General features: G+C 33.7%; 1 protein-coding gene across 2 annotated transcripts in view; it reads left to right on the top strand.

Annotated features, from left to right (window-relative positions):
• LOC140442950 (uncharacterized) overlaps nt 1-19,622 on the top strand; it is a 49,395-nt gene extending 29,773 nt beyond the window's left edge. For both annotated transcript variants that reach the window (XM_072533911.1, XM_072533910.1), the window contains exon 4: nt 19,223-19,622. In XM_072533911.1, the coding sequence (XP_072390012.1) occupies nt 19,223-19,385 (163 nt within the window). In that variant the 3' untranslated portion in view covers nt 19,386-19,622. The remainder of the gene's footprint in view (nt 1-19,222) is intronic.
• The last annotated feature ends 5,407 nt before the right edge of the window (nt 19,623-25,029 follow it).

Raw genomic sequence — 25,029 nt, 5'->3', positions numbered from 1 at the left:
TAATAATTTAAACGAGGAAACTATGGATTTAGTAATAAAAGATTTTTGTGCGTTACACAACTGACTCAGAACAAGTTTCAGAGTATATCTGCATAATGGTTTAGTTGACAGAGCAGAAGTTAAACCTCTGCAGTCGATCGGGCATTTAGTAGTCAATAATTATTCACAAGCTGCAAGTCTTTCGCGTGATGAACTAGTAAATTATTTTTATGGGAAAGGAGCTGTACCGTGGCAATATTAAGTGATTAATTTATAAAAGAAATTATTAATTAATAGTAATAGAGAATTTAGGAAAAAACAATCTGAGTCCACAAAAACAGTTTTCATGAAAATCGATATTTTATATTTCAAATTAAAACAAATTGTTTTAACTCAACCGGTATATAAATCGGTAAGTTTTTTTGGTGGTACGTTGACATATTTACAGAGGAAAACATCATACAAAAAATTGAGTGTACCGACATGGATAATGAACGTTTTTCCCCAGTACCTTCAAGCTTCTGCGTCACAAAATGTTTCTTCCTCCGAACTTCCCTCCTGTTCAGTACCTTGTAAATCAGTGTAGAACTTTCTAGAGTTTACGTTTTCCAAATATTGCTTTGAAAGGAAGTGGGCCGTTGTACAAAGCTTCGGGATGATTGTGGCTAGTAACTTCCGGAGTTGTGATATTATGAGCTTTCGTTAAATTTCTTTTTGGGTTTCATTTAACTTTGCATTTAAACAGCGAGCTTCCAAATAACCCAGAATAGGTATTCTTGTGAAAGATAAATTGAGGTCTATTTTTCCAGATTTCTGGAACTCAAACCGTCCTTATGTCTGAACTAGATAATGAAGGAACCGAAAAACGGTGTAATTTTTATTTTGCCCTCAACAAGACTCGCAAAATATCTAATTTTGTGAACCTGAGATGACAGTACGCTATACACAAAGTAAGGTATCATCGAACACACATCGTCAGCTTCCTTTTTTGGTACCTATTTGTCATAAGTATAAAAAACAGAGGTAGAATCGGCCAATAAATGTACATTAAAGCTTATAACATTAAGTTGCCGTTTATAGTAGACATCGTTTGAGGTCACATTAGGGGTTGGTAAATTTTTTTAAAAGTCTATGATTATGGCTTCGTTATCGATTGCTTTTGATGACAATTTTTAATATTTTCTTTTCACAAAATACAATTTTTCACTTCTCGCAAGATGAAATTGTTTCTCGTGTTCTTTTTTCTAGTAATTTCTCCAAGACTTGGGTTTTCTAATCATCACTGCTGGCATCTAATTTCTGAGAAAGGGTAGATATTTCCACTTTTATAGTATCACAGTAGCTACAGGTGCCTTTCATAGGAAAACTTAATGCAATTTTAAACTTTTTTTACACAATTTCGCTAAACTTGTCATACGATAATTTATTATCGGGACTTTTTTCTAAGTACATAGTATGTATCTTAGTTATGTTGAGATCTTCAGGGAGGTAAGTTTTCTTACCTTTTTTCCGTGAATAATGCGATTTTCTTTCGTTCAAGAAACCAACAAATTCTGTCACTTTGACAATAGTATCTTCAGAAATTTTGGCCTATTTTCGTGTTTTCCTCTAGCATCTAATGATACAGTGCCAGTTGAGGCCAGTGATTCTTGAATTATTTGCAGAATGGGAAAACATAAATTCCATGAATGGATAAGAATGCTTTGAAATATACTGCCACTCTTAATATGATAGGAATAGGAAGCAATATTAGGTGTCCCTGTACCCACTCGAATTCCTCGACGCATAACTGGAAGAACAGTTACCAGACCACCTAAATACCGATTCTAATCGCCGTAGTTAGTAAGTTCATTGAATTGAGTCAAAATGCATCGCCTTTCAGCTTCATTGACGTTCTCAAAACAACGAAAACAGTGGCACTTGCAATCCGGCCCTACCTTATGAGTGGTGGCTCTCACAATTTTCATAACGTCACGAACACGGCCTATTTTTTTAGCAGCAGTTCCCACATCTACATCACTACAATCGCTACCTCTACTTTTCATTTTAATTAGTATGTACTCACTACTTTACTATCGTTCAAATAGAATCAACTGGCAAACTAGAACACACCAACAAAGTCGCTAAACGAAGAAAGAGGATCACTGAAATGCTGAACCCGACCCGACCTGTTAAGATAGAGAGGGGCTCCTTCGGAACCTGACGATTATTCCGTCGCTATGCGCAGACTAGGAGGTTTTTCTCTTTGACTTCTCAATTATAATTAGAAAAAATATTAATGAGATAATGCGTTTTCAAATAATACTTACCATATTGTTTGTTGTATCTCTGGTTATAGTTACGTTCTTTTGTCAACGGATCTGCCCTGGCATATCAAATAGCTTTGAAGTGTACAGATTATCTGTACTCGATACATTTGTCATAGATTTAAAAATATTTTTAGTTCTTGTCGGGATACAGTTTTTATTATTTTTAATTTACGTTTCAGCGTTACTAAGTCGATGGCTGCAAATCCCTCTATTCGTTTCATTTCTCTTAAAATTTAATCAAACACATTATTCCGTTTTTAATTTATATATTTATTTCTTATATTCAAAAGTAGATCATATTTTTCTTACAGAAATCTGTAAGTCCAGACAAGTAAGTTGGCCATCAAGTTACTGGCAACAAGTACTGTCCGCCAGTAAACTTGCCAAATGTAAATGAGCCTTATCTATCTATCTATCCATCCACCTGAAAACGAAAAAAGAAATGTAAACAGAATATGCTGTCTAAAATCAGTTTCGTGTCAGTACCGTAATATTTTTTACCCGCCAATAATATAAATGTGGGTACCTCTAAGAGATTCATTTTGTGTTAACTAAACTTGTTACTGACGACATTAATCCTTTGATAAAAAACTTTTTTTTTCTCTCACAAAATATATATCCGCTAAAAGTTTTAATTAAAGAAATCCCAATTAACCCAAATTACGCTTTTTCTAGCAGCTTCGTAAAATTTAGAAGTATTTGTAGCGCAGCCAACGAATTTACTATAAAATTCTGGGAGCATAATCCTGCAATTGCTTAAAAATGCAAACCGAGCCCCGATATATTTTAGGATTTTGCAGTTTTTCTATTAAAATAGACTTTAAATTCGCAGCTAAGGCCAAACAAATGTGAAACGGGGCAAAAAGGACACTTGCTATTTTAAATTACGTGTCTAACGGGAAACTATATTGTAGTTTAAATTGCATAAGCGTACCGCGGAAACTCTATCTTATTTAATTTGTTTGGTATATATCCAGTAAGTGTATTTATAGTTTTATTTTTAAATTAAGCACATTTATATCAGAATAAATTACTATTATTGTTTCATCGGTTTGATTAGGTAAAGCTAAGCATACTTTCAAGACTACTGCACTAAAAATATGATAATTGAAAGTGTTGAAATATTCACGCAGGTTTTTGATACAGCAATGTCTTCTCCTTTCTATTGGTCTCAATCCACTTTTTTTTTCTTGTATTATAAGTTAAATTAATTAATATTTTTCTTTTTACATGGTACGTTATTTCTATAGCAGTCTCCTTTATTTAATAGTCAGTACAACCTCCATTTGCCACAATTGCTAAGACACTGATGTCCTGAAAACTATAATAAAAACTAAAATCTATTTACATTAAATTTCAGGGTGCTGAAAAGCAAAACAAGAAGTTTTAAAGATTTTAAAATCTTTAAAGTTCTTAAATCCATTCAATTTGTATCACTGTTTGGAATTTGAAACTAAAACGGGATTAAAAATGAGCACAGATAAACCAGAATTTAAGTCTAAGTAAAAAATCACAAATAATAAGAGAAACATCATACCTAATTAAACTAAACCAAGTGAAAAAAGGGAATCAAAAAAATATTACAGAATATATAAAAAAAGGATAAAGTGAGAGGATGAGAAAACAAGGATAATAGAATTTGAACGGATAGATAAAAAAATATAAAAGAAATTCGTATATTCCAATTTAAATAAAGAGCAGAAAAAATCAAAACAGAGAGGAAGGAATGAGCAAAAGCTGGAAAGAGGAAGAAGGGATAGAAGAGGAGGAAAAGGGCAAAGATCAAAAAGACAAAGCTCCAGAAGATGAAAATTTTATTTAAGATCTCGTAAAACATGGAGAAAAAACTGTCTAAGCACTTTTTTAAATCGTATATAAAACATATTGACAAATATAATAAATATTGTATCCAAAAAATACAGAAAGAAAATACTTGGAGACTACCAAAATAGATTTAGGCCAGGAAGATCATAAATAAATGCACTATATATTTTGGAGCAAATTCTAATAAAATCTTGGAAATATTACTGGAAAATCCATGCAATATTTATTGACTTAAGAGCTTTTAGATAGCTTAGATGGTTTGCAAAGAATAATGTCGCGCATATGTCTTGATGTCAATACGAAAAAAAACAAGTACATGGTAATCAGTAAGTGCAAAATAATAAATAAACGGCTTTAATTGACCGGGTAAACAGTTAGCCATACCTCGTTACAAACATAAACACCCATTAGATCTTCTTCTTCTTCTTATTGCGCCGTCTCCTTTCGAAAGTTGGCGATCCAAATGGCAATTGTAGCTTTGGAAACTGCTGAACGAAAGATTTCTGTGGATGAGCGGTGAAACCATCTTCAATGGGATCACTCTACTGAAATAAAACAACGCATAGGAAAAGCAAGATCAGCGTTCGTAACGATTTATCACACTTTCTAAACTTTTTCAAGAAAGCTCGAGGTTCGAGATGTGGCATTACAGATGCATCTTAAGAATTTTACACGCAAGAAATACGAGATTAATCTATCATGGCTTATCTTGGCCACATTATGAGAAATGACCAGAGATATGGAACAGAGAGGTAATTGGAAAGAGAGGACCAGGAAGAGGAATCTTGGAAGAAGATCTTGGCTTTAAAACCTGGGAACGGGAACGTGGTTCAATAAGTTTTCTACCGGTCTATTACAAATAGCTGCAAGCAAAGTTAGGATAGCTGTGCTGATCGTCAATATACACCGCAAGAAGAAGAAGAGAATTTTTAATACAATAAAAAGAAATGGTAATGGTAATGAACGCATTAAAAGAACTACATAAATATATCAAAACAACTAGAAAATTTGACAGAAATAAATTGAATTAGAATAAACATAGGTAAGGGTAAACTTTCAAGGACCAACAACTAATAAGGAGTAAAGGAGGAAATCTTATCTTCTTAAAATTATTTTATTTGATACTTGAGCAAATGCTAAGAAAAGCTAGAATACATCATCATCACTCTGGCTTTACAACCCTACGTGAGTCCTAGCCTCCTCAAGAATTTCTCTTGAGTCATCCGTATCCATCGCCTTCCTCCGCCAAGCACGTATTCCCATATTTCTCATGTATTTATCGATGCTATCAAGGAACCTTGTTCTGGGTCTTCCCCTTCTTCTCTGATCAATGGGTCTATCAAAGAGCATTTTTCTAGCTGGGTCATTTTGTTCCATCTGCATTACATGCCCTATCCACCTCAGTAGTCCTATCTAATATGTTTTACGATATCAAGTTTCTAGTATATTCTATAAAGTTGTTTCGTCTTCTTCACACTTAATTGTAATTCACTGCTCCATATATTTGCTTCAGTACTTTTCTTTCAAAACATCCTAACATATTTTCGATATAATTGTGGATTTAAGGAGAAGATTAAGCCCAAAATAGCTTCTGTTGGCCGTACAAATTCTGCGGTGTATCTCTACGGTAGTATTATTTAAGTGCAAGTGCATACGCAGATAGTTTAGTAGTAATAGATTGAGAACAACAAAAGGTAGTAAGAACAAGGTAGTTAATGAATTAGGGGTTAATGAAGGGCTTTCAATAATAGAAAAACAGATTCTACATACGCACTTCAACTTCTAGATCATAATCATTCTTTTAATGACGAATTTGAAATTCTTCACTTTCAAAATAAAGGCCTTAAGCTATCTTTGTTAGAATCCATGGAAATCAACAAATTAAAAAACACAGATATAATTCTGAATGGCCAGCTTGAGACAGTTCTCCCCTCCTCAACCTATTTCATTAGAGACTATAAAGTGTAAACCCATGCCAGAAACAGATCACTTGAGAAAGGCAATTAGCCGAAACAGCTGTAGTGATAAGAATTTAAAATAAATTTTGTGGAAGTTTTGAAAACAAAGTTTTCAGTGTTTTATTGTTACAGAATTAAAAGACGAGAAAATGTATTAAAAGAAGCCAACAGCACCAAAAAACGGGATCTTCAAGTACCGATAACTTCTAATTTGACAATCTAACGACTTAATACTTGGAAAATGTACACAGCCAATTTGTTCAATGATGACAGAACACAAAAACCACCACAACTGGGAGACCATTTGTATGGCCCAAGTATTTTGAAAGCTGAAATTGTACACGCTATCAAACTATTAAAAAGTAACAAAACCCCAGGACCAGATGATATGTACGCAGAAACAATCAAGTTACTTAATGAAGAAAACCTAGACATTATTGTCAAGCTCTTTAACGACATCTACGATACGGGCCAGATTCCAAAAGATTGGCTTCGATCTACATTTATCGCCCTACCAAAAACACCACGTGCGAACTTCTGCAAGGACCATCGACTAATAAGCCTAATGAGTCACTTTTTGAAACTTTTCCTGAGAATACTTCACACTAGATTGTTTAAGAAATGTGAAGAGGTCAGTGGATGGAGTCAGTTTGGTTTCAAAAATGGACTTGGCACGAGAGAAGCGATCTTTAGTATGCAAACATTGATATGAACTGTTTAGATCAAAGAAAGGATGTTTTTATCTGTTTCATCGATTACGAGAAAGCATTCGATAATGTAAAACATGAATTGATGATAAAATACCTACAAGAGTTGGGATTGGATGCAAAGGATATAAGAGTCATTGCCAATCTGTATTGGAATCAGACAGCAACAGTACGTCTTCAAAATTCCAACGAAACAGAAGATTTCTCCATTAAAAAAGGAGTAAGGCAAGGTTGTATACTGTCTCCAATGCTGTTCAATTCATACGTAGAAAAAGCCTTCGCAGAAGCAGTGGAAGACTCTAATAAGGGTATTAAAGTTAACAGCATATTTATTAATAACATCAGGTATGCCGATGATACAGCCATAGTGGCAGATAACATCAAAGATCTTCAATGCCTTTTGAATAATCTAACTCTTGCAAGTGAAGCTCGGGGTTTGAAAATAAATATCAAGAAGACAAAATCAATGATTATAAGTAGAAATGATTACCCCAACGCAAAGATATATGTCTCTGGAGAAGAAATCGAACAAGTCAGGCAATTCAAATACTTGGGATGTTTGCTGAATGAGGGTTGGGACCCCGAGAATGAAATAAAGAGCAGAGTTGAACAAGCCAGAAATGCTTTTTTGAGGCTTCGTAAGTTTCTGACTGATCGCAAATTGGATTTAACCCCCGATACAAGATGCTTAAGTGTTACGTGTGGCCTGTTCTCCTGTACGGAATGGAAGCATGGACGTTAAAGGCCAGTTCCATTAACAAACTTGAAGTGTTCGAAATGTGGTGCCTGCGTCGAATGCTCAGAATATCATGGACGGACAGGGTCAGAAATGAGGAAGTACTCAGAAGAGCGGGCTTACAGGATAGGGAACTTTTTAATTATGTAAAAAGTAAGAAGACTGCATACTTGGGGCACATTATACGAGGAGAACGATACACTTTTCAGCAACTGATACTCGAAGGGAAAATAGAGGGTAGGAGAGGTCTCGGACGTAAAAAAATGTCATGGCTGCGCAATATTCGACAATGGACAGGAATCCACAGCTATGAAATGCTTCGCAATGCTGCTAAAAACAGAATTATTTAATCCAGAATATTTAACATCTCACCTGACAAGACGATGTACGGTGGACGCCTACGCAGAAATGCATGGCACCTTAAGAAGAAGAAGAACGACAGAATTTAGGAGAGAATTGTAAAGGGAAATCATTTGGGATAAACAAAAAGAAGCTTAAAAACAGAAAACTAAACAAGATATGGAAAAAACAAAAATAAAAAAGGACCTGACATACCCTATACGAAGAAAGAAGATTAAAAAGAGATAAAAACATACAACAGAGGTAGGGAAACGTAAAAAGATATATCTGTTGAGTGTACCTAACTATTAGTTAAATATTCGAAATACTTATTTGTAGATTTTTTTATATTCTACAGCTTTTTAAGTGGTCGAAATAAGCTATCTTGGGCATGTGGTAAACTGTTTATATTGTCCCTTCGCAATGATCATTTTATAAGCGTACTTAAGAAAGTAAACACCATAAGAAGGTTTAGTTATGTAATTTACTATAAAAAATATTTACGTGTGGACTCACAATCTGAGTTCGCTTGATAAAAGGTAAGTATTATGGGAAATAGAAAACCATTGGAAGTTGCCCGTAGTGATCTGAATATTTAATTATAGTTTTTATTTTATTATATTTTTTGGTCATTACCTTTAACGAAAAACACTTTGCAACAACTTAAATTATGTTTAAATGTATTCTTACTTTAAAATTCTTCATCGTCTTTTCGTTTAACTCGAAATTTCCGACTTTTTGGTGTTACTTGACGTTACACGCCCATGACGAGATTAAATGGAGTAGATGTACAAAGGCTTCGGTCGTGATATATTGTTCTGCGGTGCAATTTCTAGAGCCGATGGCTTATTTATAATTTAGAAGGTCCACCCACTTTTGTGTCACGCCGACAACAAGTCCTTTATGCAAGGACAAAGGGATGTTTTTGCGCGAGGTATAAGGGACTCAATACAGTGTATATATTTTGATTAAACTGGACGGTTAGAGATGGAAGACTTAAAGAAAAAATGTGTATACAATATTAATGAATATAAAGTCGTTTTCAATAGTACGAGATTAAGTTCATTAGTTCTTCAATGACTAATAACAAAAGATATTTATTAGTCCATAATTTAGATTACTTTTTGAATGTTTTATGAATTTCATGCAAAAAGAAAAACTAATGATTTTGTACGAACATTTGCGTAAAGTAGTTGCGTATTTCTAGTTTGGCAATATATTTATTGGAAAAGCTCGAGTTTTGTATTCGCAGCCAATTTTTTAGGATCAACAAAATTTTCAAAAGAATTAAAAATTAAATTTTTAAAATAATAAACTTGTTGCATGAAACTGCTGGTCTTCTCATCTCCAGATAAATATTGTCCTATCTGAAACATAATTTTTTATTATATATTTTATAGATTTCTAAAATAAAATGTACTCATCTTCTCATGTCAAATCAGGTTGCGGTTACTTATCTGTAAGATAAATGTAAAATTTATTTCGGAACACACCAATATTTAATTAATTGTCAAAGAAATTTCAGTAATGTTTTAATATCTCTTCTGATTATACAATTTGTGGTAACAGGAACTAAATTATGTAAAGAAAAAAATCGGTTGCCTGTAAAGTCGGTTTTACGGGCGAAGATTTTACGTGACAACGTCTTTTTCTCGGTAGAATATTTATTGATATGAATATTATTAAATTGCACAATAGTTGTTTGCAGTTGAAACGCGCTGTTTCTTCTCAATCGACTGAATTACGATTGATTGCAGAGTGATTTAAACTAATAATTTACTTAACACTATCAACATTTGTCAATAGTATGACATAACCTATAAACTCAGTTTCTCAACTTTTGTGTCAATCTAACAATTAATCAATCAATCATAGTTTACGATAATGAAATATTAGTGTACAATTATTTACCTTTATTGTTGTAGTTGTTGTAAATGACGAATCTAAGCACTCCACATTTTCACTACAGACACAGCTGACGATACTTTAACCACACGTGTGAACTTGTATTATGACGCTTTCTCGGTTTTCCAACGCCAAGAACGCTCGAGAAAGACAGAGACACAAGCACGCACCGATTCAACGCGCCTAATTCTCTAGTGCTGCGCGCGCAGCGGACCGATCATGTTTGAGTGGGAGAGAGACGCAAGGCATTCGCCGGTCCGGCGGGCCTCTCTCTCGTTCGGTGACTCATCGTAACAGACGTGAGCGGGCGTTACACTTTTTCATGAGTGACTCCGAGCCACAACCTAATTTAAGACGTTATCACGTCAAAATAAAGTAACGAATAAAAAAATAATACATGTTTAATGATCCTTCTTGGGTTTTTCCATAACACTAAAATATTATATAAGGTTAGCTCAAACATCTTCAACTTCAAACAGTTCAGTAATGTCTTCATTTAGCAATTCATTTTAAAAATTGTCGTAATTTTGATCTCGCGCTAGGTTATACTCGTAAAATGTTGCTGTAGATTACAACGGTTGAATCTTTTCAACCTTACAGCCACTTCAACTGAATGAAATAGTACCTAAATCATCTCTTCCATTAATAAAAAGTTATGTTACATATCTGGTTTTAATATGAAATTCATTATAGAAATTGGATTGTTAAGTGGACTTCTTAAAAATGGCTTTATTTATAATCAAAATCTCCTTGTAAAAACCCATTTTTATTATCTTCATTTAAACTTTTTATCGAGAATACAGAATTATTTATTCCTTCCTGGTACTTACCTAAAAAAACATATCCAAGAAGTATCACGAAATTGTTAGAAAAAAAAACAATATTCCATATTTTATTTAGAAGAATTATTGAAAGTTTTGAAATTTTTCTACTACACTCTGGATATTTTATATACTTATATACTCTTTTTGTGTCTTTTTAACGTGTAATTGAATGTATTTTATAATTATTAAAAGAATATGACAACCTAGATACTATGTGCATATTTTTCATTTTGGAATCCGATCTACAATACTACAATAAACACAATTTATTTTTAGATAAGTTTTTATTCACTAGTTTATTTGGCAAATAAATATTTTATATTTTATATGTCAGATAATTTTAATTTAATTTATCTGTCAGTTGATCTGTTTAGATTTCTTTCCTAGTTGATGCTCACTAACTAACATAAAGCTTTAAATTATTTTGTATTAAATCGTACCTATTACCGTAATACCGTAATTATTAATAATATTATTTACTTATTATATTAATATGTAATTAATATTTTTTGTATTGCTAATTAAACTTATCGTTTTCAAGAACAAAATATGATTGAAATTTCACATGATGGTAGTTCAGATTTCTTTTCTAGATGGCGTCATTAGTTTACTGCACAAACGGTGTGACTTATCGTCATAGCCTTTTATATGGATAGATATTCAGAAACAAAACAAAATATTAAACATAAACATTTATGTCTAATACATATTTATTTTTCACACAAAAACAAGCTAATATTATAACTAAGAATCTAAAAACAAATGACGTAAGGGTGTATCGTGGTGCCGAATGCGGATCTGACCACTATATGGTGGTCGCAAAAATAACCATACACTACAGGAAAGTAAACAAGAACAAAATTGAACAGGAGAAGGTAGTAGCTTCCACAAAGATAAGATATAATATTGATAGCCTCAAACACGAATCAGTACAATTCCTCTACAAACTTAGACTAGCCTCAAAACTAACTCACTTAACTCGAAGAGAAACAGCCGAAAAAGAATATCAAGATATAAAAAATTGCATTCATCAGGCGGCCAAAGAGGCATTGGGGTACGAAGAAGCTGACAAAAGAAAAAATCCTGAGTGGTGGAACGAAGAAGTAGGAAAATTAATTAAAGACAAAAAAAAAGCTTATCAAACATGGCTATCCACGAAAGACTCAGAAGACCGCAGAATTTACAGCAGACTCAACAGGGAAGCAAAGAAGGAAGTCACTAAAAGAAAAAACGAAATGTGGGAAGAGAAATGCGAAGAGATGGACCGATGCTTAGGAGGAACCAAAGTGACACAAGCTTGGAAATTCATAAAAAGTATTAGAAAAGAAAGAAAAGATGAGGAAAATATAAACCTGATTCAAAATAAAAAGTGGGAAAAATATTACGAAACGCTATTAACAGAAAGTAGGCACGAATTTATGGAAAGACCTGACCATATCTCAATGACAAAAAACTCAGAGGTGCATAAGATAAACAAAGAAGAACTGAAAAAAGAATTGAAACAAATGAAAAATGGAAAAACACCCGGGCCTGGAGACATTCCCATCGAGTTGGTGAAACATGGAACGGATGCTCTTTTGGAAAGCTTAGTGAATATTTTTAATAAATGCTTAATTGAAGGCCAAACGATTCCAGACGATTGGAATTTGGCCCACATTAGCCCCATTTATAAAAAGGGAGACAGAAAAGAATGCGGAAATTATAGAGGCATAAGCGTAACTAGCTCGCTGGGAAGGTTATATGGTCGTATATTGAAAAGAAGAATCGAAGAGGAGTATAAAGAAATTGAAGAACAAAGTGGCTTCAGAGCAGGAAGATCGTGCGTGGACAACACATTTACCTTTCAACAAGTAATTGAAAAACGAACAGCTCGAAACCTCCCTACGCATCTGGTATTTATAGATCTGGAGAAGGCTTATGATACAGTTCCTTTAAAACTCTTATTTAGTGTCTTGACGAAAACGGACCTTAGTAAAACATATCTAAAAGCAGTACTGAACATCTATAAATGTCCTCAAAGCACTGTAAAAACAGGAAATACTTTCTCAAGGGTATTTACAGTAACGAAAGGCTTGAGACAAGGATGTTGTCTTTCCCCCACCCTATTTAAAATATATATCCAAGAAGCACTGCACCAGTGGAGACAAAAATGTGCGGGAATGGGGTTGAAGCTTAACAACCATTATCTGACAACGCTGTTCTTTGCAGATGATCAAGTACTAATTGCAAGCTGTGAAGAAGATGCAGATTATATGCTTAGAAAGCTCAAAGATGAATACGAAAAATGGGGGATGAGTATGAATATGTCTAAAACAGAATATATGCGAATAGGCAGTGAAGACGAAGACCCGGATTTGGAAATTAGACACATGAAAAGGTGCTACGAATACAAATATTTGGGAAGTATTATCTGCAGTAAAGGAACAACGGAACGAGATATAGACTATAGAGTGCAACAAGGCAGGAAGAGTGTTCAAATTCTGAATTCGATACTTTGGTCCAACAAAGCTACTATGAAAACTAAAATGACTATCTACAAAGTAATTGTAGAGCCAATTCTTACATATGGAGCAGAATGTTGGCAAATGACAGCAAAAGGAAAGAAAAAAGTTGACACGGTTGAAATGGACTACCTAAGAAGAGCTTGCCGTATATCAAGAGTAGAACGTATACCTAATTCTGAAATTAGAAGAAAACCAGATAGAGTACATACAACTTCTGAAAGAATAGAAACTAGACAGTTAATATGGTATGGACACGCACAGAGGATGGACGACAACAGATGGCCAAAAAGAGCTATGGAATACAATCCAAGTAATTGAAGGAAACGAGGAAGACCAGCCAAGTCTTGGATACAAGGTGTTATGGAAACCATGAAAGACAGAGCCATTGATGAAGACACCTGGAGAGATAGAAAAAGATGGCGATCGAAATGCGGGAAGCGGCAGAAGCTGTAGGATCCCCGCTTATATATATATCTAAAACCTTATAGTATGAATTTATAATTAATTATAAAACGAAATTTAATATCAATTTATTAAATCTAAAGGAAAATCTCAATAAATACAGTTTTACTAACAAACAAAATAAAAATGTATATTATCGTTATCATCTTGTATTTATATTGAATAAAATGTCAACAGGATACACGCTATAAATATTCCACAATATATTTCAATTCAGAGTCGATTCACAAAATGTGGGTCACTACCACCAACCACCAGCAACAAGTAACACGAAATGACCGGAATATTTCGCTCGCTCAATCCATAACGCCATAAATATTTCAATGTCCTTTCCCGTAGTAATTTCCTTTCGCTGTAAATGTTCAGTCCATTTCCCGATTGAGCCGCTCCGACTGATTGCGCCGTGTCCGCTCAATCCTGAATTTATCATAATCAACTTATTGTACGACTCCACCGCCGTTTTCCAACTGCGACCCAAATATAAACCATTCACTGATTGATTTTTAAGTTTTCACAAAGGAGCTAAGAGCGAGCCGAGATGGGAAAATCTTGGAAAAAGGTTAAAAAGAGCAAAAGTGCAGTAATGCAGCGAATACTAATGTTCGATACGAATTTGCGAAGGATGAAATTTATTCACTTCTTTTCTTTTAGAAATAATAGAACGGAAGAATAGGGTAGTTGATACTGGTGTATTCTTATATATGGCCTGGAGTTTCCTAAGAGATAATGAAATAATACAGAATTACTATTACCTTATTTTACTGAATAGTAATAAATAGATTTTTATTACTGAATAGTCTATAATCAACTTGCGGTTTCTCTTTTCAATGCTGAAATATTAAGGAGCTGCAATGAGCAAAAACTAACAGCATTTATTAGCAAAATTATTACAACTCACAACTAAATTTTTGCCAGTACGTCAGAAAATAAGCTTAATAAATGAATAGCAAGGCTTTCATATTGGAAGATCGTTTATAAATGGTTATAAAGCAAATTACCAAGTAATCATTATAATATATATAAAAAGCTTGTAGCAGGTCGATTCAGGCCCATAGCTTAGTAGTTATCTTTCATCTTCTTGTGTCTCCAGCTTCTTTTCTCCAATTTTCTATCTTCTTTTCTTGTAGATCTTCCACAACTGCTCCCTCCATCTTTTTCTCGGTCTGCCTCTTTTCCTCTTATTTTCCGGTGTTCTCCATGCTATGTTCTTTACCTATCTACTGTCCTCTATTCTATCAAGATGACCTAACTACTGCAATCTTCCAGCTTTGACAAAATCGCTTATTTTACCTTCCTTCGTCGTACATTTCATAAATTTCAGCATTTGTTCTTCGTTCCCATCCTATTTCTGTCAACTTTCCTACAAAAATTTTTCTTTATATTCTGCGTTCCTATATTTCAATTTTCTCTTGTAGTTTCTTTGTTAACACCCATGTCTCGCACCCATACGTTAGAGTAGGTCAAAGGATAGTTTTATACAGCCTTATTTTTGTATTTCTCGATACCTCTTTCGATTTTATTATTCTATGCAAACTGCCTGTACACATGTTTCCATTTTCTATTCGTAGATCTATTTCGTTTTCTTTTTTGCATTTATTTGTCACAAGAACTTTCAGATACATGTAATCCACCACCTCGTCAATTTCCAGAATTTCTCTCCCTAATACTATTTCCCTAATCTCCCTAATCCATCTCCTTCGTGGTCGTCCTTTACTTCTTGTGCCCTTTGGTTTTGATGATGTTTTGACATCCTAGCAATGTGTCCAGCCTATCTAAGTCTCTGCAATTTAACGAATTTGCACTATAACTATATCGTCAGATTTCGTCAATCCATTAAAATTAGTTTAATTTATTCTAATATTTAATTGTCTGATTGCCTTATTCAAGACAATATTAAAGAGAAGACGCGGCGCAAGCGCATCCCTCTGTCTTAGACAATTATTTGGTTGTCTATAGACAACCAGATATTTGTATTTATTAACTTTTTGAAAAATACTTGCATATTTCTTTTTGTTGTTGTGTTTTTAAAAATATCATAAATTTCCTTTTCTTACGTTCAGAATTAATCGATATTTAGCATCTAGTATTCCTTCGAGTATAAGTCGGACTATACTGGTGATAGTATGCAACCTTACTTCACTCCTCTTTGTTTCTCTGTTTCATTAGAAAATTATGTTTCCTGTTTTTTTTTCTACTTAAACGTGTAAATCTACATAAAACTATAAAATACAAAAGTAATTTTACACCCTTCCCGGCAAATTTTGCCGGCATCGCTCGCTCATAAAAAGAGACTGAAAAACAACCACAATTTCCTTCACGTGCGAAAAACATTGCAAAATCAAGAACTCGGAAATGAGCAACCTTGTGCCTATTTATCGACCGACAGCCAAAAACATTTTTCGCGGCATGTTGAGTACCTAATTTGAAATTTCGTAATAGACCAGCCCCTCCCGCCCCACCGCCGCAACACGGTGACTGTGTTGGCCTAAATGCAAATGTTTCGCTGTCGAAAGTGAAATTCGTGTGTGACTTTTTTCCGATCTCATCTCATGCTGCGGCTGTTTTGTAGCACACTACGTGAATCTGAATTTATAACGTGAATTTATAAATAACGAGGTGATGAACATGTTTTTTGAACCCATTAATTTTGCTTTCTAAGCGTACTCCATCAAAGACTATAATGATAAATTCTAGTATAATAAATAGTAACATATTATGATTTAATAAGGGCGTTTTATATTATAATGGAATAAAACAAAGAAGTATTTAAATGTAGTTACTGCAAAGAAGAAATACGAGAGGTCTGTACCAAAGACGCTTGAAACAAGTTTTAAAACTAAAACAAGATATAAATTATGAGTAGAAAAAATTTAAAAAAGTGTAGTGTATTAAAAAAGCAACTTATAAGATGCTACGAAAAATGAAAATAAAAATTAGAAAGGGAATACGAAAAAAAAAAAACAAATGAGTGGCTTCATATCTAAGATGGACATATTGTGTCGTTTAAAACCATGGTTTATTCAAGAAAAACTCAGATAAATTGATTTTTTTTGTACGAAGGTGCTATTATTCTTTTTATGAAAATCAAACCCCCTATAATGTGAGTGAAGGCTTCAAAACAAACATGTGGACAATCTGATATCAGAAATATATAAAGTTGTTATAAAATTATTATTTGAAAATACAGATGTCTGCTTTTGAAGCAAAAATGTCGATGTTTGATTTAGATGTGATGGTAGGTATCCGTTTTTGATGCAAACAATTGTATTTGAAAAGAGTAAGAACCACTGAACGCTTGGTTTACACCTAACTTAACATTTAATGCTAAAGAGAATCAGGTTTTTTTAATGAACATTCCAATTCTAAAATGGTTTATCCAAGTTGTATTAGAGCCTTCCTACAAAGCAGTATAACAAAAAAATATATTATAAAATATACAAATTTTACGAACTTGAAATAAAATATAAAAATATACGAACTTTAGCAACATTTAACCTGAAATTAACACAATAACACATTTAACAATATGACTTTATTTTGGGTTGATCTATACAATATTGGAGTTGACCTTACAAATTTTCCTCTATGCACCAGTGCTAGGATTCTAAGCTATCTGTCTTTTCACAACTATGTTTCCCAATTTAGTTTTCCGAAGAACTATTCGTCGGCAGGTGCAAATTTTGAAACTAAGTTGATCCCTTCTTTTCATAAAACTTTCGGGTTTGTGTTTTCAGTCGAACAGTACTCAATCCCTTTCAATCTTCCAATCAACTTAAGCATGTCATATTTCTTGAAAATGTTACTCTTCTCTGATATTCATCTTTCGTCACAATTGTGTGATTTTTTTATATTATTTCTAATTTCTGATCATTTCTCTATCATCCCAAACACTCTGTCAGCAGGAAGAAATGAGTGCTCTATTACAGGAAAGACTGATTCAATTTTTCGTATGTTTGCTAGAGCAGAGCTGTCCAGGTACTACAGCACATAGTTAAAATATTTATATTCTTATTTTGTCCACCACAACCATCAGGCACCAAGCAACTGAAGTTATTGAATAAAATGGAAGCAACCTAGTTGGATGATTTTTTTGCTTCGTCTTTACTCTAGGTATTAGTGGAGACACTGGTGGGATTTAGGGATTCATTTGACAAATCTTTGACTACAGATATGTTATAACAGTAAAGCTGCCGGAAATAATAAGCACGTTGATCAGTCACGTTGGGCAGAACAAACTTTTTCTAATAATTATAAGTCAAAATAAAACATCCTTGTGGATTTTCCCGCAGGTTTTAGAAGATGGCTTGAGCGTGTTTCTTGTTTACCACCTTTTTCATTTTTAGACACCTTTTTTGGACACCAATAATCATATGCGGGAAGCTGATGGGCACACAGTTGAAGACGCGGCGGTCAAAGGTCAAAATGTGCATAAGTGGCTACCCTTCTACTTATATAGCAAAAACATAAATTTAGAGAATAGTTTTTATGGTGTTAAACTTGAACTTTTATCTCAAACATATGTTTAATTTTAAATTATACGTTATAAAAAAGTTTAACTTTAAAAGTTTTGCTTTTGTACCAAAAATAGACAGAAGCAAAACAAATACCAACATATTTATTTTAAATCATTAACATTGTCATAGCGACTGGACTAATAATTTCTCTCCTAATGTTCTCATTTTCCGGTCATTATATTTGTGACGATGTATTTTTTTACGTACTGATTAACATGGGGACTATTGTTCGGCGCGTTATTATTTTTTTATTGCTTTTCTGTCTTTTTGGAATGCTGTAGTGTTCGTATAACATATCGAATGTGTTGTTCTATTATTGGTGGACTAATTACTACGTTTTTATCTCTATTTTATAACGAGTAGCGATAGAGTATGAAATAATTGATTACCATAAAAATTCACTGACCGTGTGCCGACATCATGGTTAAAAAGTTTCGTGTCACACCTATTGACTTTTGGTTTGATTTGTTGAGTTATTGCGATGAGTTGACGCTATATGAAAATAAAAATAGTTTTATGAACATTCTGCATGTTCTCGGGAATATAGTATATACGTACAAAAGATAAATGTTTTATATTATATATAAAGATAATATAGAAAGTATATATAAGATAAAACTAATTATCAAAATGTTTTATTAGACATAATTAATTACTTAAAATTAGTCCCTTAAATACCAAGGTCCCTGTAAAAAAACCTCATTTTTTACATTATCTTTTACACATCTTTCATATCTTTCATCTATCTATCATATATCTTTCATACATTATATTTCTTGTTAAAAAAAGATGGTACTAATCTGAAGTATCTTTTGAATTGCATTTGCAAACAAATTTGGTTAACTTATGATCAGCACATTTTTACTTTCTCTTTACGATTTTCGTCAGAGCTCCTCTTTTAGTCTGCACTATCACGCAATTTTTCGTTAGAGCCATTTAGCAACTTTATTTTTCTTATTCTAGTACTGTCTTGTAGTATTTTTCTAACTATCGGACTTAACCGATGATATCTGCTATATCTATTATACGAACTGTAGACTGAAGTTGCATTATCCACACGATGTGTGCTCAAAGCAACCTGAATAAATCTTAACAATATTATCTCCAATATAAAGAAGATTCTATTACACAAAAACATTAACAATGTTTAATTATTTACAGATATCCAAGTTATAGACCTGTGAGCAAAGACACCTACAACAGAGATCCCTATAACGATACCTACAGACCGACCAGTTACCTCTACGGCAGACCATCGTCAACAACCCCGAAACCATCCTCCGGTGACTCAAATACGCAGTCGCCCCAAGGCAGCTCCGGGTAGCTCAGTCGTAGTCAATACGTAGTTAGAACGATATTATTAAGTAAATAAAATGCCCCCTACACTAAGTTCTTTTTTTAATTTTTATTTTTTATTACATATTTTTTTATTTTAGATAGGATATTAAATTATTTTGAAAGTATTTTGTCAGTACCGCCGGGTTTATTGAAAATAGACGTTTAAAAATAAACGGTATTATAAATTATTGATTAAATCAAGAAATAAATAAAGTATTAATTACTTTGTGTTTTTTATTTTGTATTAAGGTATCGCTGTGCTTACTTTTTTATTGGCATTTACTAGCTCTCTAAGGTCATTGTCTTAGAATGTGCAAAATGAGGAAATTAGATGGGACAAATATAAAATGTGAATTAAATTACCATATTTATACTTGATATAACAGTTGATATTGTTTGTATTTCTCCTACATATTTGCGTATATTATTTTTGCTTTAAATATTTGAAAACAGAGATGACAATTTTCACTCCACCTAGATTTGGCAACCGTCAGACACGTTCCCCTGCTAAAAAACGTCTCCAAAATTACATCCATTATTCATGGAAAGTAAAGAAGTCTCCCCGACTATCTGCGATACCGGCCACATTTCTCGATGAATATTCTCACTGAAACTCAGACATCACTTATTTAAACTAATCCTTTTTACCCTCCTGAAATTTTAATTCCTGCTGAAAATTGCAACGAAGACAAAAGGTAGCTTCTAGATTTGTTCTTGTGATACATTGCCAATGTATGATTTAGATACGGGCCACTACATTTTCTTTTGTTATGGTTTTTCAAGTTAAAATTTTATGAGTGTAGGCGATCTTAACGTAAAAGCATATATTATATTACAGAGTAAACCAATTAAAACCTTGGCTCTACCCATCGCCTTCCAATTAAATAACCGCTTAACTTTTAAATAGGTAATATAGGCACAATAGGTGTGTGACATATCATTCGATAGTTACTTTTATGAAGTAATTAGATATTTAGTTACTTTTCTCATTTTTTCTTAAGACTAAAGAAGTAAGACGTAATATGTAAGGGGTAGGCTGTAAAACATGCCGTAAGACGTAATACTTACGAATAATTACGAATTCTATTATTACGATTCATATAATTTTTTAAAATTTTGGCGAAGTTTAAACGATTCTATATTAGTTATTTTTCTTCTTTCAACCGTCCTTGATTGTCAATTCTTGATCTGAAGCATGGGTATGCATACATACATTCTATTACGGCATTCAAATCCTTTATCTCATCAAGAGAAATTTTTAAAGGTTTGGCGAAGGTGCGGGACCAGAAGGAATATATGAGAAGCCAAAGAGAAACAAAAAACAGAAGAGTGTCAAGAAATAGAGGAGTAGAGAAGTTGATTTGATAACTTCAATGTCCATCGAGTGAAGGAAATCGCTGGTAAGTTCCGAAAACGCAACAGCGGAAAAATAACAAATGATGAAGGCGATCTTGAAATAACCAAAGAAGATACAAGAAAGTATGGGAAAAATACATCTTGAAGAAACTTTTTCACGACCTTAGAACAATACAAGAACCCATCATTGAAGAAAATTCAGGTCCCGAAATTCTACCAGAAGAAATAACGGCAGTCGTCAGATAGATGAAGGATGGAAAGGCTTCGGGACTTGATGAAATTCCTGCAGAACTGCTGAAGCAGCAAGGCAGGAAAAATATCAGTAGAGTGGATCAAATCAGAGTTCGTTCCATTGCCCAAAAAACCAGGAGCAAAAGTTTGTGTATGAGCCATCTGCTGAAGCTGTTTTTAAAAGTCATCCACATAAGAATTTACCGGAAATGCGAGGAACAAATTGCGCCCAATCAGTTTGGATTTGTGAACGTCGTTGGTACGAGGAAAGCTTTATTTAGAAATAAAAATAAGGCTCTAGAAGCGAAAATAAGGCTCCTTAAAGGTTACGTGTAATCAGTACTTCTGTACGGAGTAAAAACGTGGACATTGAAGGTGGAAACTCTCAAAACTTCAGACTTTTAAGTTATGGTCATACAGAAAGATCCCGAAGATACCCTGGACGGACATTAAGTCACCAAGAAAGAAGTACTACGGAGGATGAACACAACCGCGGATTTGGTCAACATCGTGAAGGTTGCAGTACTTGGGTTGTATAATGAGAAATAAAGACAGATATGAGCTACTCCAATGCATTTTGTAAGGTAAAATTGAAGGAAAAAGAGCCTCAGGATGAAGAAGAATATCCTAGGTTGCTAACCCGAGAGCATGGTGTAGAAAGACTATATTCCGTATAGCAACCAACAAAGTCATCATAGCCAGAATGATCGCCAACGTTCGGAACGGACAGGCACCCTAAGAAGAACAAGCAACAAAAAGTACACAATTAACGCAACATTATTCATTCATTCAGCATTCAGCATTGATTTATTATAAAATAAAATTTTTTTTTAACTTGAAGCAACTCTAAAAAAACAAGTAAAATAATAGAGACCACAGGAAAAATAACAAATAATATGTTAAAATTAAAAAAACTACAGATTTTCAGTTTCAACTTCGCCGCTGTCGTTGTCCAGTTCTTCTTCTTGTTATTGTTCATCTTGATTTGTGACTTGTATTTGCTCTTAGTACCCGTTGTATATTGGTGGTACGTATCATCTGCCAAATACATCATATTTGCTATTTTTTTTGGGTTTATTTTAAGTGGAAATGTATTGTACAATTGAGTACCTGGCCAAACTAAAACTGCGTTAAATTTTTATTGACAAATAATGAATATACCGTAAGATCTGCTGTAACACTACACTGTATTATGTTTTTTCTTTTATATTTAAAAGGACGATACTTAAGGAGATGGTAAATCTCTCATTTTGTTGGTTATTTATGACTTCTTTAAAAACAGGTTTTTACTTCTTCTTTATTGGGTAACTTCTATTACGCAAATTTATTGTGATGTTTTCTTAACTAATTTTCTCCATTCAAAAGCCACGTATACTATTTATTATTTTTTTTTTTCAATCAGATTAAAGCAACGGTCACACGGTAAAAAGCTGTGACCGGTTTCTAGAAAATAATATATAGTTTGCTATATATTACTAATGAAAGCATTTATGAGTGAATGAAAGAACTGCACTATCGTGTGCTTTTTGTTTTGGGTAAAACAGTTGTCTGAAAATAAATAGAGCAAACATTTCTGAGAAAAAGTTTGTTAAATAAGGATGTAAATAACTACTGACCACTTCGTTATAACCTTTTTTGGCAGTGAGCTCATCGTACGTATAATAAGTAGCCTCTCTTTTTTTGGCAGAATGTACATAAAAGTTGTATTGTCATAACTGCCTTTTATAAAAGATGTCACCTGAAGGAATATCCAGCAATGGTAGGTTTTGTTTGAAATTAAATCTTAATACATCAACTTATTCATCTTTGCGAACATGTTTTGTATATTCCCGTAATTTAGTATGAAATATTTTGGCCTTCTTTAAGTGTCGAGGTTTTTTAGTTTCCAACCGGGTTTTAGTTTCTGAATTGGCTTCTGCTGCAATTATGTCGTTTAGACGGTCACATTTCTGGCAAGTATCTGATCTGGGATATCCAGGATGTAAGGGAAATATTCAACTCAGAAGATAAAAAGCTCTACAAAGATGCCGGCACTTCACACCTCGCCGTGTGGCCACGTTTACACTCCTCGAGAGGTACAAGAACGTCAACAGATACTATTTCTGTAAGGTTTCTGGCGACGAAGTGTTACCGCAGCTCGGCCACTGAGTGAAAAGCAATTTCAAGCCCACTTGGGGCTTTTGTTTGCTCTTGGCCGTCAGTGGACCAATGGAACGTTGTGTCAGTTCGACACGACCAGAAATAGTTATAAGATCCACTGTCTTTTTCCTATTTCAATTATTGTGTCTATCTGGTCAGGGAACCTTCTTTTCGAGCTGTTAGCGTCAGTCAACAATCGCCGGTTCTTGTACCTCTTATGGTTCGAATGATATCGTAGCCATCACGGCTTCGTATTCACTTAACCATTAAAGAGCTTTGGAGTTTGTCTTCAACTTCGACGTCTTTGACGAAATCTTCACTTAAATAATAATAAATCTCAGAATCGTAGAAGTAAAGGAACTCGGCCCACAAGGTCTAGTGGGACTAGTAGTGTAAGACGACTAGATCCCGATCGGAAGATGTGCTGCTCTTTTATACACTTCGTGTTTGAAAATTCGCAGCAATCTTCTACCGGGAGGGCAATGACAACTTAGTTAATAATGCGCTTTGTAATTGGCCGGCCAAAGTAACAATCTGTGTCGTGACTGGTCACTTTGGTGACACTACCTCTTTTAGCAATAACAAAATACTTTGATCGCCGTCGATTAGGATCCGGAAGAAACGAAGGAATCCGATAACCTGCAGCAGTCCCAGAATCTGCATATGGTTCTTCTTTACTGAACTCACTAGTTGAACTAATACTCATAATGTAACGATCTTTTTTACACTTTATTCCTACCTACGATATTATATGACTGCAATGTTCAAAACAACAGTATACTCCCTCTATAACGAACACGGTTATTACGAGGTTTCGCTTATAACGAGGTACATTAGATGTCCCGTGAAATTTCTATTAAACTATAACCCTCTATAGCGAGGCAAATTTGGTTATAACGAGAGAAAATAAGATCGAAAAACGTGTTTTTTTACGTTTTTGACCCAGCCGTGTTTATAAATAAATACCCTTTTTAACTGCCCCGCAATAAACTTAACTGCCGCTCGCAATAAACTTCTTTACAATAAATACAACTGTTTCACATCTTTAGAAAATATGATAGATAGAATGATACTGGACAATTTAAAGCAGTCAAAAATGACAGACTTCTTCCCATTGCAGAAGCAATAGTTTATGTTATCCTTCAAAATATGCTAGTATGTAGTTGGAAAAAAATGTAAGTACAGATTTTATGTTTTAACGTTACTATATCATTGGCAATAAAAGTAAACAATATTTATTAGCATCTTATATTGCTCCGAATGGCTTCATTATAGGAAGTTAATGTTTTCGAAAACTACATATTCATATGTATGCACAGCATTATTGTTGTCTGATATAACGAGATCGGCATATAACGAGGTAATTTAGTCTGCCATTTCAGTTCTCGTTATAGAGGGAGTCTACGTAATTGAAACGCTATGCTTTGCCGTTTACCATTGCCTGTGGCCCGATTATTCGATGTTGCCAATGTTACTATTGGTGGCAAGAAACAGTCATTTTCCGCAGTTGACTGGTTTTTGCACTGAACCCTTCAATTACACACTAGTTTTACGATTTTAAATCTTCAATACTCAAAGAAATTTTTAAAAGTATGGCGAAGGTGCCAGATCAAGGTTTACATTTATAATACAGAACTATTTTTGTTTAGAAAACGAGAAGCTCTGTATAGATGGAAATGGTCAAAAGAAATAAAAGGGTGGTACTATTTCAGGAGTGGCCAAGCTCGTTGATAGTTTTTTTTTAATATGTTTTTCGAGAATCTCAGTTAAATATGTAGGTATTAAAAAAATGCAAAAAAAATTCAAATTTTCTACATTGAATAACATTGTAGCTACATATCCAGATAACAATTTCAGTACCAGATCAATAATATATTAGTTTTTATGATTTTAAAATCTGTTAT

Source organism: Diabrotica undecimpunctata, chromosome 6 (assembly GCF_040954645.1).
Source record: "Diabrotica undecimpunctata isolate CICGRU chromosome 6, icDiaUnde3, whole genome shotgun sequence".
Taxonomy (NCBI): domain Eukaryota; kingdom Metazoa; phylum Arthropoda; class Insecta; order Coleoptera; family Chrysomelidae; genus Diabrotica; species Diabrotica undecimpunctata.
The sequence above is the reverse complement of the archived record's forward strand: the minus strand, read 5'-3'. Positions and strand labels throughout refer to the sequence as shown.